This window comes from Carassius gibelio, chromosome A17 (genome assembly GCF_023724105.1).
Source record: "Carassius gibelio isolate Cgi1373 ecotype wild population from Czech Republic chromosome A17, carGib1.2-hapl.c, whole genome shotgun sequence".
Taxonomy (NCBI): domain Eukaryota; kingdom Metazoa; phylum Chordata; class Actinopteri; order Cypriniformes; family Cyprinidae; genus Carassius; species Carassius gibelio.
In genome coordinates this window covers 15,436,007-15,452,395 of record NC_068387.1, presented here as the reverse complement: position 1 = coordinate 15,452,395, position 16,389 = coordinate 15,436,007, and the positions used below count along the sequence as shown (strand labels likewise).

At 34.6% G+C, this 16,389-nt stretch overlaps 1 protein-coding gene across 1 annotated transcript; it reads right to left on the bottom strand.

Annotated features, from left to right (window-relative positions):
- Positions 1-284: 284 nt before the first annotated feature.
- On the bottom strand, positions 285-5,031 carry LOC128031540 (NIPA-like protein 3). The gene is made up of 11 exons (XM_052619850.1): positions 4,808-5,031; positions 4,513-4,581; positions 4,110-4,281; positions 3,633-3,692; positions 3,249-3,394; positions 2,969-3,065; positions 2,635-2,770; positions 2,449-2,537; positions 2,279-2,342; positions 1,636-1,730; positions 285-1,553 (listed from the first exon to the last, which is right to left on the bottom strand). The coding sequence occupies exons 1-11, from the start codon at positions 4,877-4,879 to the stop codon at positions 1,372-1,374; spliced, it is 1,182 nt and encodes a 393-aa protein (XP_052475810.1). The 5' UTR covers positions 4,880-5,031; the 3' UTR covers positions 285-1,371.
- Between the last annotated feature and the right edge of the window lie 11,358 nt (positions 5,032-16,389).

The window sequence follows — 16,389 nt, the reverse complement described above, 5'->3', positions numbered from 1 at the left end:
CATTTTGAATGTTTGTAATTAAAAATCCTTCATATAGCAGTATATCAGTTAGATAAAAATTACTGTCACAATGGTCATTGCAACATTTTCAATGTCGAGACCACTGATAATTTCACGGGTTTTACTGTATAATTGTTTCTTAATACATAGTACACAAACAACGATTATTAGTGATAGAGAAAAAAAATGACACAAAGATAGCTTTCGAATTATAAGCCAGTCCTAGTGATACTAACATTAAACTTCCAGTTAAATACTCTACTACACAGCAGTCCACAGCAATAGAACTGAGAATCAATGCTTTAATATATTTGTCAGCTATAAACTACCTGTATACTCCAATGTTAATAACAGAGCAAAGAACAAGCAGTTATGATAAGGCATGTATTATTGGTTCAACAGGATTTGGACCATGCTAACTAAAAACAAGATTGGGCTTTTTTTCATTATTTTGATTGAAGGCATTATTATTGTCCTTGTGGAATGGATATAATAGCATAAACATTATGTAAAAACAATAAAAATTAATTAATTAAAACTCAAAATGAACTCTCAACACAGTAGTAATTACACTTAAACATAACTCAGTGTTTAGTCAGTCAAATTTCCCTTCATCTTTCAACAATGATCAATGGTATAATAAAAAAAAAATGGCATTAATGATTACTTGTGTTAAAAGACACCAAAACCAACATATTTTACCACATTAGTCAAAACACTGGTATGTATGAGGAAATATCAGCCAGTTTTTCTTAACGTTTTACAGAAGGCATCTGTACATTTCAACCACCAGCAGTTCTGATTTATAATGCATTACCCACAAACATGCAGACTTGTACAAAAAAAGCCTATTTGGTACACTTCAGAAAGGCACAGGAAATAAATAATAGGCACAGCAGATATTCAGGCCTGAAGACTTCAAAATGGAAATGAAAGAGAGCAGTTTTCAGGAGCTTGGGAATACAGTAATTTGAGCCAGTACCAAATATATATTTGTATATAATTAGCTGAGAATTGTGCAATCTATATTAGTCATTGGCCTTTGGTTGATAAAGCTGGACTGGCTATAGTATCTCTGGTACAAAGCAGTAGCAGAATCCAAAACATCTTCTGAGGTACATTTAGGTTCTCAAGTTAGTAATATTAGCTTTGATTACAGATACGAGTTTCAAACAAACATAACATACCAGTACCTCAACGCCACCCAATAAAAGGCTTATAGCTTGGTTTCCTGGCTCAGGATCAGACAAGAGAAATACAGAAGTTCTAGAATGGTCCAATATTCTGGAACTGTGCTCTGTGAGTGCTTTCAATAATCAAATCAGTAATGCACGGTAGCATTAGTCTTAATTGCACTTCAAACATTTCCCCTCAGTCTTTTTTCAGATCTGATGGTTGGTGTGGGCTAACAGGGCTGCAAGAGACGGACAGCTCTTGGTCCACTGGAAGCGGTACAGGAGCCACACTATCATTGTTCTCCAGTGCTCCGTAAGAAAAAGAGCCATTATAATCGAGCTGCACAGCCCAGCCTTTATTGTGAATGGTTGGAATGCCTGTGTTAACAGAAAACAGAAAAGGTGTTTAATCTAATAGGATGATTATTTGATTGGCTTGATGACATATCACAAGTCATACCTCTTGCCATGTCCATAGTGACATATGGCTCAAAGGCTTTGACATTCCTCTTGTTTTTAGTGATCAGGAACACTCCAAGAAAGCATATAGCGCATCTGCAGGAATATTATAAAGACAAATGTTAACAAATGTTAGATTCCACAGGCCTCACTGCTAGTCTGTTACTCACTGCTACTGCTAAGGACACAAACTTGTGTGGAATTTCATGACCAAATAATTATCTTCCTCACATGGATGTGTTACAGAGTAATAAGCATCTGATGAACTGAATGTAAAATTTAATCTGTCAATGGATATAAATATTTCTCTTTTTTTCCGTAGTTCATAGTTTATTTTTTCATGGTTTCGTAGAAATAATACAAAATAAGCCTTTTCACATATTATTAAATTCAGAATTTATTTATTATTTTATTCTGGACGAATGCCTTAAATTGATCGAAAGAAACAGTAAAGACTTTTACACTATTCAAAAAAAAACTAGAAAAGATTTTAATAAAAGATATTTTACAATATTATGGTTTTACTGTATTTTTTTATTATATTAATGTAGCATTGGTGAACATGGACTTCTTTCAACAACACAACACCTCCCCCAAACTGTTAAATGGTTGTGTATGTGCCTAGAATGCATCATAAAACCTACCCCAAAAGAAACATGCATATGTGCAGAACATCTTCATGGTTAAATTCCTGATAAAATATGGCCCCTGTTTTAAAAGAAACAGATGAAAATGAGACTGCGAACAAAAAAATGAAGACAACCTTGTTGGCTTGATCAAGACAGGGATATAGAAATAAATTTTTTAGTTCTACCTGCCACGACTGCAAATGTTGTGCAGAAAATGTAATTCACACAGGCAATGAGAGAGGAATCATATAGGTGAGACGCCTGTGCTAGGAATCTGAAAAAAAAGAAAAGGTCAAGTCAGATTAAAAATACAGTATTTCACTCCTAGCTCACTGTCCTAGAACAGAATATCAACAACAAACAGAACTTACGATGCTTGAAAGATGATAGTTGCCACCATGCAGACAAACATGACATAGAAAATGGGATAAGACAGCTGTAAAGGACCCAAGATGCTAAGCACTATCATCCCTGAAACTGCCTTCACTGTGATTACAGTCACTGAACCTAAAGGGCAAAGGTCAAGGGAATGATCAACATCATTATTTTATTATATTCATTATAAGGAAAAAAAAGACAATGACTTATTTATCAGTGCATCACTTTCATGTCAAAAGAACTACTTTGCAAAACAAGAGCTGCTTGTGGAGTAATGATTCATGCACACTACGGGCTCTGCAAACAACAAATCTGTTATTGTCCTACCAAGAAGTGCCACCAGCAGCAGAATCAGGACGAGGTAGTTGGCATCCCGCCGTTTATAGAAATACAGCACTACACAGAACGTGATGATCCCTAGAAGCTAGAAAGAAAATCTAAATTAATTTTTCAAATGTTTTTCAGTCATCAAAACAAATTCCAATTCTACCCGTCAAAAATAATGTGCAGTGTATATCAAAGCGATATCCTTTGTAAAATAATTTTGGTTTGATATGGGCCATTTGTAATCCCACAACAACTTTCTAAACATGATGGTGTGTATTACCAAGTATAAGAGGAAGGGCCAACCGATAACATGTTTTACAATGTTCTCCGCATTCAGCTTGTCGTGAGAGTTTGGTCCAAACGTCACAAAGAGATAAGTACCACCTGCCGTCAAGGCACAGCCCAGGAAAGTCAAGATGTAGCGCTCTACAAAGACAAGCATAGAGATGTTTTAGTGCTCTGCATTTAATTTATTGTATAACCAATACAATATATTAAAAAGTAGTTACTTGTTGCTTAGGCTCACTGCTATGCCATTATCCCTAGACTTCAAAAAGGCTAGCATTTTACAAAAGTTATGCAACTGAAAGCAATCAGTATGATTTTTCAGAAATTTGTTTCTTTTATTCCTATGCATGTGTTCAGAGAGATGAGCAGGACTCACTCAAGAATTCTCGTGCCTTCCACTTTTCCCGCAAAAACAGGAAACCCAAGATGGAGCTTGCTGTGTAGACCAAAATACAAAGCATTCTTGTTACTTAAAATAAAAGAAAATGTAAACAAAAATCTTATTTCAACTAGTTGCTAAATACATCTCTCACTTTCGTTTAATTTAACTTGATTAACTAAAACTACAAATGAAAAAAATAACAAAAATAAAAATACATAGACATATTTAAAGATAAAAAAGTCAAAAATACAAATTTTTTTATTAAACTGACAATGTAAAAAGAGATTAATTCTAAATATTTATAAAAACTATAATAGCAGAATGATACTAACGTAATACTCCTTCAGAGCTTTATTACCTATAAAATACAATTAATATGTTTTTGTTATATCAAATATGTGAAACAGTAAAAACGGTGTAAAATATGGAACTAAAGGCAACATAACAGAATTATGGATGATGAATACCTACATATGACAGACACGGCATTAAGTGGTGCTATGAGAGAGAGCGGTGCAAATGCGTAAGACACAAACAGGGCGGCCTCCCCCAGAACCATCAGCACCAGACCAGACCACCAGCTCTTACTGTAGTAGTACTGACTGGGGTCTTTATTTCCCGCCAGCATCACGTGACTTTGTTTCTGCAAGAAAAAAAAAACATCAGTCATGATGACATGTGTTTGTCTTTTACACCTTCTTTTCAAACCCGCTCCCTTAGATACGGTAACAAACAACACCCGAGTTATAAAACAATCTGTTGAGAAGTAAATACAAGTGTCTGACTTTCACCTGACAGGGTGTAACGAACACACCCTGACCCTTAATCACAATGTAACTACAAGTGTAGGCTGCAAATATACACTTAACGTTACCTGAATGCTGACTGAGATGCTGACCAACAGGTTTCCAAAGATAGCTAACAATGTTCCAATGAGGTTTTCCTGTGGATAAATCACAAAGATACGTTACGACTTTGAAGTGTCACCCAGAGAAATTCAGTGTGCATAAAAACAAAACACAGGTCACGTAATCATCCCGTAAACCATCGGGAAAGTCCTGTTAAAATGTAAAGATGTTTATTGTAACTGAAACCTTCCAGGACATGTGTGATATGTTTATGTGTATTCTACTTTGAGTTTTATTGAAAACATCTCGTCATAAACTCACGGTATAAGAGTCTGCCGTCACACCTTCCTCTCGAGCTATCCTCACGCCGTCCATCCTTAAATCAGATGACATTTCCGTTACACACGCATCACAGAGCCCGTCTCACAGCTCGGTCCAGTCTGGACGAAAGTTGGCTCTACTTTCCTATGTTTTGGCTGCGGTTTACGTGGATCGCCATTTTCGAAACGCCGTTCCTTCTTCTTCTTCTTCTTCTTCTTCTTTCAGGTTTAATGGCGGTTGGTAACTCATCTCAAATGTGCATTACCGCCACCTACCAGCCTGGAGTGTGAGTATTAGAATGACATCAAAGGAGAGGTGGAGAAAAAAAGAAAAGAAAAGAAAAGAAAAATTGCTTTGTTGTTTTATGATGGTTTTGACCTCTGCTCTACTTATTGGTACTAGTGTTTCATGCTTTGTAGATTTTTTTTTTGCTAGCAGATCCACAACTTCATTTCCTTCCACCCCTACATGGGGAGGAACCCAAAGGAAGGAGACAGCATTCCCTTATTATGAAGTGTGAGAAGCAAGTGGAGTGTTTGATAAATGAGGTCTTGTTTACATGAAGCTTTCCCAGATTTAATACTTAATAATGCTGATAAACTGTCTGAGGCTATAACAACACATTGGTTCTGATTATTTTCTTCCACCCAACCTAGTGCCAGTAAAATTGCTACCAACTACACAGAAACGCGCCGTTAATTAATACAAGGTTAATTTTATATAATTGTTTAATTTTGGAAACAACACATGACATTTATAATATCATGTGTACTATTTTCAGCCTGTGAAGTGGGCTTACTTTCATGAAAGTTGTAAAATACTTTTTGGACAGCAGGTGGCACCAGTGCACCTTCTTAATATTTTTTTCATCTCCGGATCATGGTTTGACTCTTGCATAATACTCATATTTTTGGGTACACAGCTTTATGAGAGTTGTTATCTCTACAAAAGCACAGTTGGCGTTAAGACTTTTTCAAGACCTACACCTAAACCAAACTCATACCCACATCTGGACCATAACCACCACAGACAAGAGAGCATCAGATATCATATATCGATATACAATTTTTAATAAAGTTTCACCTTTGGGGAACCAGATTTGAATACTCAGTTAGATCCTTATACCAGACCCACAGAATCCAGACTAAGACCTGTCATTCCATGAAACCAGGCTTTATATTCCAATTAACTGAAATGCTGATTTTATAGTACAGAAGCCAAGAAGTTCAAAGCCATAGAGGTCTTGTGAAATGGTGAGGATTTTGTGCCAACCATCTGTAATTGGAAATTATTTACTAAATAAAAAATAATGACCTAAATATCACAAAAGATGTTTATATGAGACCAAGACCACGAGACCACAAGATTCTGCCTGAAAGCAGTTGTGACTTCACCTTAAGTTATACAATGTTCCAACAGTGATATTTTGCAATTTTCCATTGTCATATCCCAGAGCTATGAGGCTCTAACGGGCTGAGAACAATTATTATGACATTGAAATGAAATGACGCACAAACCAGTCCTGTTGTTTTAGGGGCCACTAATTCCACTTGGCTTAACAGGAGTATTCCAACTTTTTTTTTTTTCACCTGCCAGTGACTGATAAAACACTGCAGACAATGAGTAAATGGGTTTTGGTGTGACATAAAACAAATCTGTGACCTTTCACCATTTCGTTAAGGATAAAAGAATTTATAGTCATTTTGTTTTGTTTTTTTGTAGTGAAGAGGTACACCCATGTCGTAATAGTTACAGATGTTATTAGACATGTGTCATCACTGCATGCATGCTCAGATGTCATTGGGTGTGGAAGGCCTGTGGAAAACAAATCTTTAGATCATCCACTGTAAGTATCAGGATTATTTTTAACTCCTGCTTAGTGTGCCAAATATCCAGAAACATTTAATCAATTAGTCTGAATATCAAATGGATTGGAAATAAAAATGAAGACATTTTAACTAACAATAATCTTAATAACATTTTGCAAAAAAAAACCCCAGAAAACATCTCTGACAAGCAGGCATCAGAACTTTTCCTAGTTCCATGGAACATATCTTGAATGATATATCAAGTATATATAGTTATATGTAGTTATATATATGATATATAGTTTGATTTGAGGCAAGATCTGAATATCAAAACTTTTATAATAAGCACAAGAATTTTAGAAAAACATTGGAGTGATGTCACTATAGCCTGTAGATGCATCGGACGGTTGCAGAGCATCAGTCTTTCCTGCTGTGATGTTTCTAACACTAAATATGAATGTTTAATAATGCTTCTATCTCCGACCCTTGGTGAAATACACCCATGCACTGACACCCAGAAATAAAGGAACATTCTTTCCCTTCAGCCTGTCCTCAGGAGGGGAACAGCATTCATGATGGAATGGTGTAACTTACTATAAAGTTTTAGATTAAAATCTTTAATAAAGGTTCCTTCAATTTAAACTTTTCTAGGGTAAAAACAATATCAGAGAAGCTTTTCCTTACATGTTTTTAAGAGTTTAAGAGTTAAAGTGTTGTATGATTTTTCATGTAGTTGTTTCAGTAGTTGTTTTTTTTTTTTTTTGTACAGAAAATAGCTTATGCCTGACACTGTGAAAAAATGTGCCGTAAGAAATCACTCCTCAAAACTCCTCAAAATCACTCCTCTTTAAATATGCAAAGCAGAACTAAAATGTTAAATGACTCCCAGGACAATTGTTAAAAGTACAATTCCTCTTTACCTTTTGATGTATTTAGGAAATACCCATAAATGATCCATCTTTTCAGTTCCTGAAACTCTATTATTCTACCTATAAACATGTTACTACTGTAATTTTTGGCTTAAGCCTTTATAATTATTGTTGACTCATGAATTATTTGATTAAACACACTGTGAGATGCACTGCCTGAATAGTCACATTAATTTATGTACTCTTTTTTTTTTATTAATCAAAGCAATTTACAAATGAGGAGCATCATAAGTATTTTGAGGCAACAATATGTGTAGTATACAATGGCAAGATTATAGTATAAACTAGGCTAGACTAGACAACTTAACTAGACTAAACTACACTTGACAAAAGCCACTCAAACCTCCACTCAAAAATGCTTTTCTGTAAGAGTAAAAACATATTTATTTAAAAACATTTACTGTGTATTTCAAATAAAACAGTCAAATATGTGCTATAGCAATGGCTCACACCTCTTCAAGTATGGCTTTGCCTCATGCTGCAAGTGTATATTCTCTGAAAAATAATTATTTGAAACATTCCTTATAACCACAACGTTTTTCTGTTGTTTGTTCTATAGGTTATATGAAGCACATTCAGATAACACCTCAGAAATTAAAGCATACTTTACATATGAGTATGTCAAAAGCTCTCTAAATTATACAGAATTAGCTTGCAGTATGTGACAGCAGCCATCTGTTTTAAATTGCCTTGGTTTGTGAACCCAATAAGTCTCCTGAAAGAGTTTTGAAAGTTTGAGTGAAATATTTTCCTTTTGACTGGCTGGTACTTCATCATCATTTATTAGTCGCTACTGCTAGACTACATGCAATTGCCAATCTTGACTAAGTGAATCTTTCTCTCACCCACTTTAATATTTCATTATGCATAATGTAAGAAGTTTTCCTGATAGTTGCAACTGAATTTCTCAGAAACGTATTATCAGTGAGAATTTCAACAGCATAGATAGCCTATTGCAGATAAGCATCAAGCAGCATAGGAAACATAACTTGAATTTCACTAAACTAGACAATATTTTAAGGGTACAGTGTCTTATGATTCTTCTTATGCTTCCATGACCTTATGATACTTCTTATGTCTTTATGATACATTCTCTCTCTCTGTGTGTGTGTGTTCGTGTGTGTGTGTGTGTGTGTGTGTGTGTGTGTGCACTCAGGGGGTTATTCAGACTAGCTGACAGACCAGTTGTCTGCATTTCCTCCCTCTAATAATTCAGGCGTTTCTAAAACTCTATTCATGCTACCTGCAGGCTCATTCTTTAATGGCACTTTAGTCTTTCTTCACAGCCTCTCTCATTTGAAATTCAGCAAGACAGCAACTTAAAAAGTAGTGTTTTTATCATGTTATGCTATGGGCGATATGATTCCAGTTTCAGTCAAATTTACAACTGAATAGCTATGAATAACTGAATAAAGCTCAAGCAATAGTTAATTATTTATTCAAATATAATGATATTATGATTCTGGAGACATCAAGAAATATTTCACCCAAAAATGCAAATTTGCTTAAATTTACTCACCACCAGACCATCCAAGACACAGATGAGTTTGTTTCTTCATCTGAAAATATTTGGATAAATTTAGCAGTACATCACTTGGTCACCAATGGATCCTCTGTAGTGAATGGGTGCCGTCATAATGAGAGTTCAAAAGGCTGATAAAAACATATTAAGACACAATAATCCACACAACCCAGGAACATCAATTAACATCTTGTGAAAAGTTGCATGTTTGTAAGAAATAAATCCATCAGTAAGGTGTTTAAAATACATTTGGTCAAAATACTGGTCAAAATACAGTGCATAATCCATAATAACACTTCTTATAGTGCAAATGTCCATCCGCTGTTATCCTCTCACATCAAAATCCACTGACATATTTGTTTAGAACTGTTTTTGCTTGTAAACGTTGCTTGATCAGTGAATATTTTTCACCTGATTTAAACCGCTTTCTCACTCGAAAAAACTACTATAGATAGAGGACTCATATTTTAGCTGGAAACAATGGTTTGAAGTTAGTTAGTCTTAATGAGGGATTGTTTACTAATAACAAGCCGTTTTCCACTGCACAAGAGGTTCATTCATGGACTGGAGAGGAGCCGTGGTTTCTTTTGATGTTGTTATCAGTTGTTTGAACTCTCATTCTGACGGCACCCATTCACTGCAAAGGGTCCATTGATTAGCATCTGAAGTTATGTTACATTTTTCCAAATCTGTTGCAATGAAGAAACAAACTCATCTACATTTTGAATAGCCTGAGGATGAGTAAATTTTTAGCAAATTTGCATTTTGGGCGAACTATTCCTTTTAGTCTCTATCTGACACACCTCTATTTCCACACCCACATTAAACAAAACTTGGCAGGCAATCTCTCATGAGATGAAGAATCAGTCTATAAGTTTTATATATTGTTTCACTGTAATGCTTTTATGCAGCAGTGATGAAAAAGAAGCTAACTGCTCACTCTATTTTTGGCCTTGCCATTTTACTCCGGAAGCAAGTTTCTGGCGGTACCTGAATTTTTGCGATGGAATGAAGGTTCGTTAGAGGGTTGTGGTAAGGCAGGCTTTTCCTAAAACCTCCACAGGTTTAGACTTGCCTTGGAACGCATTTAGAGGTATTTAAACATTGTTCCAAGAGACAACAATGACAATGACATCTCCGTCCAAATGTGAGTGCAGCCACTAGGGAGAAATGAAGCATAGCGCGGCTGTGACTTGTTTAATCAGAATTATTAAAGAGGATTAGGTCATTAGAGGATAACAGGGTGTAACCATACCTCTATCATTTGTCATAAAATTTGCCTTAGAAACACTAATTAAAATGTTCTCATGACAAGAATGTAAAGATTTGGAAAAACCTATAAAATAAATAATGTATTAAATAAATAAATAAATAAATAAATAATAAATAATGCCTATAAATAATTAGGTGATGGACACACAAAGATAATGTTGAAATTGAACCTGTGACCCATTCATTCATGGCTAGCACAGTGCAGAACTTTATCCCTGGCTAAATGGCACATTTAAAAAAAAAAAGAGATATAGTTTGGGGAACCATAATTTTTTGCATATATATTTGTGTGTGTGTGGAATAGATAAATAGATAATCAAATACACACCCACATGTTTGCTATCCACAGATAGGGCATCCCATTGTGTCCTAAATTTTTATAATTCATGACTGAACACATTTTGTTAAATGATATTGATGTACCATTTACATGGTAATGCAACGTCTGATTTTAAAACGGGTTTTAAAGGATGAATTTTGAGATTTTAAGTTTTCAGTTGATATATAATTTCTGATGATTTCTAAAATGTGATAGAATGTGACTCACCTTCGATGCTTAATTCACTAGCTTCACTAGATTATGATCCTCTTCCTAACCCATTATTCCTTGAGATTAAATTCAGTAATAGACACTGGAAGACATTCTTTATTATGTATGAAAAGAAACAGCTAAAAACATCTAAAGCTTTAGGTTTACAGTGAACACCTCCACACTGAAAATCCGGGATTGATTTTATACAGTAAATTAAAATAAATACACAGTTTGGAGATTTTGATAAAAAAAAAAAAGCAATGAAACATAAAATGAACAAGAAATAATTAGGATTTTGCACTATAGTTTACTGATGAAATTAGTAAATATGTGACATTATGATTACAGGTCATTTGTGCATGTAAAAGTGTGTTTATGTGCATATTTATGATATGTTTATGATGATTTATAGAGTTCATGCTCACAACAATCTAAAATATTTTAAAAGTAAATTAAGTAAACATTAATTATTTTTACACTAACGTTTTTTTTAAGGGGGGAGGGTTTAGATCTGTAATGGACATTTATGGGATGTCCTAACTGTGGAAAGCTAACTAAACGTGTATGTGTGTGTGTGTGTGTGTGTGTGTGTGTGTTTGATGACTTTGCGAGTGAGTTGACACTTGTCTAGGTCAGTGTTAATGCAATAATGGTTTGTTTGTGCAGACTTGGTGTTAACAGTCTTCTCTGTGTGGTGAAGAGAGGTTAATCCAGATGGACATATAGAGAGACAAGCATGGCACAGGGGAATAGGAGCTTTCCACAATGAGCCCTGACTTTTCAAAAGCCATCACATCGGAACAAAAGACCCTGTTTCATTTTCTTTCTGTTTGTTTGTGTCTTCCTTCATTTTTTCAGCACCTTGTAATCTCAGCCTTTGTTAGCATTTGGTTCAGGCTGAACCTGTTGTGTTACTGTGGGCACAAACCAGCACCTTTTACTTCTACCTCCTCCGCTTTACATGTTTGCCCCTTTCCCTTCTTTGCCTCATCCTTTCATTTCCAGGCATGCTTTACAGTGTACTAAAGCCATAATGACATGAGACATTTGTCTTTGCTGAGTCTCTCCTGTTCTTCAGCAGGTGTCTGAGCAGGTGCATTCTGCATTCTGTCACTCCATGACTCACCTTCTCAGGTTAATCCACGGAGATTCACTAGATTATAATCCTTTTCCTAACCCATTATTCCTTGGGATTAAATACGGTGATACACAGGAAGACATTGATTATCATGGACGAAAAGAAACAGTTAAAAAACATCCAAAGCTTTAGGTATACCGTGAGTCTGTTTCACACTGAATATCTGGGATTGAAAATCGATTTTTTTAAATGAAGAAAAAAAAGGGGGGATTTGGATAAAAAAGAAGCAACGAAACATAAAATGAATAAGAAATACTTTGGCCTTTGCACTATATCTAGGTTACTGATAAAATGAGCAAATCTGTAACACTGATCATGTGATGTCAAAGCAAAAGGAGTAAATACGAATTATTACAAAATTCTGGTTATACATTTTTTCATATTAAATGTTACTCAAATGGTTATGCTAATAATTTGAAATAAATTACATATTTCATATTTATGATTATAATTATATTATATTACATATAATTATATTATTTATGCCTTAAAACGTGTCATACACGCATTTTCAGTTGGACTCCACTGTGTATAAAAATGAAGGAAATTTCATTTCACATCTGACAGAACTGTAAAAATGACTAACTAGCAAATACAAACTATTATGCTTAATACAAAACATTAGCATTTGTTTTATGTGTTTGTTTGACATTTTGGAATAATGCTTTTAATTTTTTTTTTTATTATTATTTTTTATTTATTAATTGATATATCTTGAAATTAAAATGCCTCAAATGAAATGGGGAAGTTAGGGGAAGAGGTTGATAGGGGATGGAATAATTGTTAGCTAACTTTTTTTTATTGTTTAATTGTTTGACTGATTTTCTTTTTTAATTTTAAATTTATTTTTTTTTATATCTATTTCGTTTTTATTATTTCAGTTTTAGATATTTAACTCATCAAGTTAAAACAAATGAAAATGAGAAATGTTGCTTTGAAAACTAGCTGAAATAATATACACTGTTTATATTTTTTTGTATTATATTAAATGACACTATTTCTGTTAATGTTATTTTACTTTTATTCATTAAAAAACGATTATTAATAGAAAATAATATTTTATTAATGGTTGATTTATATTATTAAGCTTGACTTTTATAACAAAAAAAGATTTTTTTTTGGTTTAAGTTTTTGTTATGTATAATAACCCTGCTTTATATTTGACAAACTTTTACGGCTTAGAAATAGGTTGTTGATTTTGATTGGTATCTTTTATTTGTAGTAGATAATTGTTCTAATATTATTTCAAATTTGATATAAATGGCAACGTAGTATAACATAATAAAAATTCTCTGCTCTACAACTAAATTTAGTTTTAATGAGCACATTTTCGCCATTTCTTTTCACTCTCTTCCGTTCACTCACTCTCTCTCTCTCTCTCTCTCTCTCTCTCTCTCTCTTCTGTGTGTTTGGCATTCTCTTTAACAAGACAGGACTTGTAGAGTGAAACTGGGTGAGATATTTTGTGTTGCGCATGTGAGAGGTGTGTGTGCTCTCTAAAGTTAGAACAAAAGCACTTGCAGATTTCATCTGAGTGGTAGGAGGTAGTGAGGGGATCATTTTCTGTGTGTGGGTAGATTTGAAGGATGCAGTATGTGTGTGTGTTTGTAGGGAGCACATGTGAATGTTACAGGAGGCGTTGAAGGCTAGCAGGGTGATGGTTCGGACATGTTTCCAAGGTTATTTACAATAAGCATGTGTGCTAGCGTTTGCATGCAGGGTCTCGACATGTTTCGTTTCTATTGCTGTTCCCATGTGGTAACAAATCCTGGAAAGCACAGAAACCTCACAATCCCACGGGAACATCTTAACCCATCCAGGGAAAGAATGAAAGGGAGAGAGAGGCAGATGCCTATCACACACACTCTCTGCCTCTCTCTTTCATTTGGTGTAATGAGGGATTGTTTCTTATTTATGCCAGTTTTGCTGCCAGTTCCCAGTGAGAATCCCACAGACCTTCACAAAAGCTTTGCAGATATTATTCCTCCCCAGCTCTGCTTATAGAAATCTAACACACACAATAGCACAAACTTTATATGAGGCAGGAGAACAGTGTGTTTGTGTGCCGCTTTAAAATCTATTTATATAATTTATTTCAAAGGTGATGTTAAGAAATGACAAGCTAATAGTTGACAAGTTAGATTTGGAGGGATTTGGAAAATGAAACTTTTTCAGTTAAAACAATCACATTTCCTGATGTAACGTTTTATTCATGGCCTTTATCAAGCAAATTTTTTTACATTAATATATGATAGTATTTCTCTCTTTTCAAGAAAAAAATGATAGGTTATCAGTCAGTTAAAGTTGAATTAATCTTTTAATACCAGTTTGGTGTAATAAACATGCTCTCTGATAAAATATTTTGTAAAAAAAAAAAAAAAAGAGAGAGAGAGAGAGAGTGAGTGAAAGTGACATTCAGCCAAGTGACCCATACTCAGAATTCGTGCTCTGCATTTAACCCACCCAAAGTGCTTGCAATCACTCACTCACTCACACACACACACACGTGCGATGACACTCAGGGAGCAGTTGGGGGTTAGGTGCCTTGCTCAAGGACACCTCAGTCGAGACTCAAACCCACAACCCTATAGGGTTAGGAGTCAAACTCTCTAACCAGTAGGCCACAACTTCCTCCTGTGTGCATATATATATATATAATTTATTTAATGTTAATTACCATTTCTGCTCTTCTGTTACAGCATTTATGTGCAGACAAAATCCCAATAAGGAAATATGAGACAATTGTATCTTGCAGGTATGTCAGTGTGTGTTTTCATACTCAGTGTCCTTCAGTTACGACAGTCACAGGATAGCCTGAAACTAGGATTAGATCTGACCAATAAATATTACAGGTCACGCCTCTGCCACCAGTAATTTTACCATTACAATGTGTGTGTGTGTGTGTGTCCTGATCCCTTCTGAATGATTCAGACTGATCTAGGCGTTTGACCCTAAGTCATAGATTTTAATCACATCTTGAGTAACATCTGGCAGTTTCACTGGGTCTACTGTGTTTGGACTAAGAGGACGTTTGAATGTGCAATCACAATTGAGCTGAATCTTTCAGAGCGTGTCTCTTCTCAAATACATCTCAAATGCTATCTTGCACATTTTAGACTAAATAGAACATAATTTCCCCTTTAGAACAACCAAAGAACTTTTTTTTTTTTTTTTTTTACCAAAATCAGATTAAAAAAAAGTGAGATTTCACATATGCATTACAAATTAATATGAAGATAATTTATGCAACATAATAAAAATGAGAATAATATGAGCAGAGGTGATTCATTCAAGGAGGAAAACAATAGAAGTAGTGCCACTGTATCAAGGTAATAAGGTGTGTTTTTGTAGATTGTGATGAATTATGTTGTTTGGATGTCATTTTTTTAATCATTCTTCTCATTTCATAGATTTATCCTGCAGTATTAATATAAATATCAGTGTATGACAGACACAGAGCATTGACAGGTCTGTGAATACACTGGAACAGAATTTTTGACACTGATTTTGCTTATTATATTCAGCTCTGATGATGAACGGCTCATATAGCAAATTAATCTCTGGTGATGTGATGCTTAAATATCAAACGATCATACAAAATCTGGGATTCCAAATCAAATTTGAGCCTGCACCTCAAGAATATTTTAGGATATTGTAACATTTAACACATCAACACACTGACACGAATGGAATAAGATATATTTCAGATATATATATTTCTAGAGCTAACTATATAAGTACATTTGTGACATTGATGTGGCTTTTTGTACAGATCTTTGCATCATCTCAAATCATGCTGAACAACATGATTATCATGTGTATTCAAATAATAGACGCTAAATTAGAAGTATTTTCAATAGTGGAATTTTGGGCTTCACTTTATATTTTATTTCATCTGATGTGGGAACACTTCTTATATTCATTTCCCATCCATTTCTTTCTTTATATTTGCTTTCTCTTGCATGTACCTCAGTGATGGTGCATTAACTCTGGTTTCTGAGTGTTCAGCATGGTTTCTAGGTGTGAAATGATCCCTTTAGAAAAGCTCCTTGCTCTAATGGCTCTTTCCCTTTATGTTCTCACTTCCAGCAGAACTCATTGGATCTCAACGAGGCTGTTCACACACTTGCTGCTTAGTGTGATATTAGATCTGCTAACATTATATCAAGGATCAGTGTGATTCTGTTCAGTCATATGATAATGCCAGAGAAAATATGCAGAAACTTGTTTACAGGCATACAGGAACCAACACGGCAAATTATGTATTTGAATATTTGTCTGAACTCCATCATGAAGAGATAATAGAGATGAGAATATGCATTTTATTTTGAGATAAACTAATAGCACTTAATAAAACCCTGCTGAAATATGACAATAGAAC

Excerpts from the sequence above, each read along its gene's own strand:
- LOC128031540 (XM_052619850.1), bottom strand. The coding sequence starts at position 4,879 with ATGTCATCTGATTTAAGGATGGACGGCGTGAGGATAGCTCGAGAGGAA. Across the intron at positions 3,395-3,632 it reads GAAGGCACGAGAATTCTTGA|AGCGCTACATCTTGACTTTC; the intron begins GTGAGTCCTGCT and ends TTGTCTTTGTAG. Across the intron at positions 1,554-1,635 it reads CACTATGGACATGGCAAGAG|GCATTCCAACCATTCACAAT; the intron begins GTATGACTTGTG and ends CTGTTAACACAG.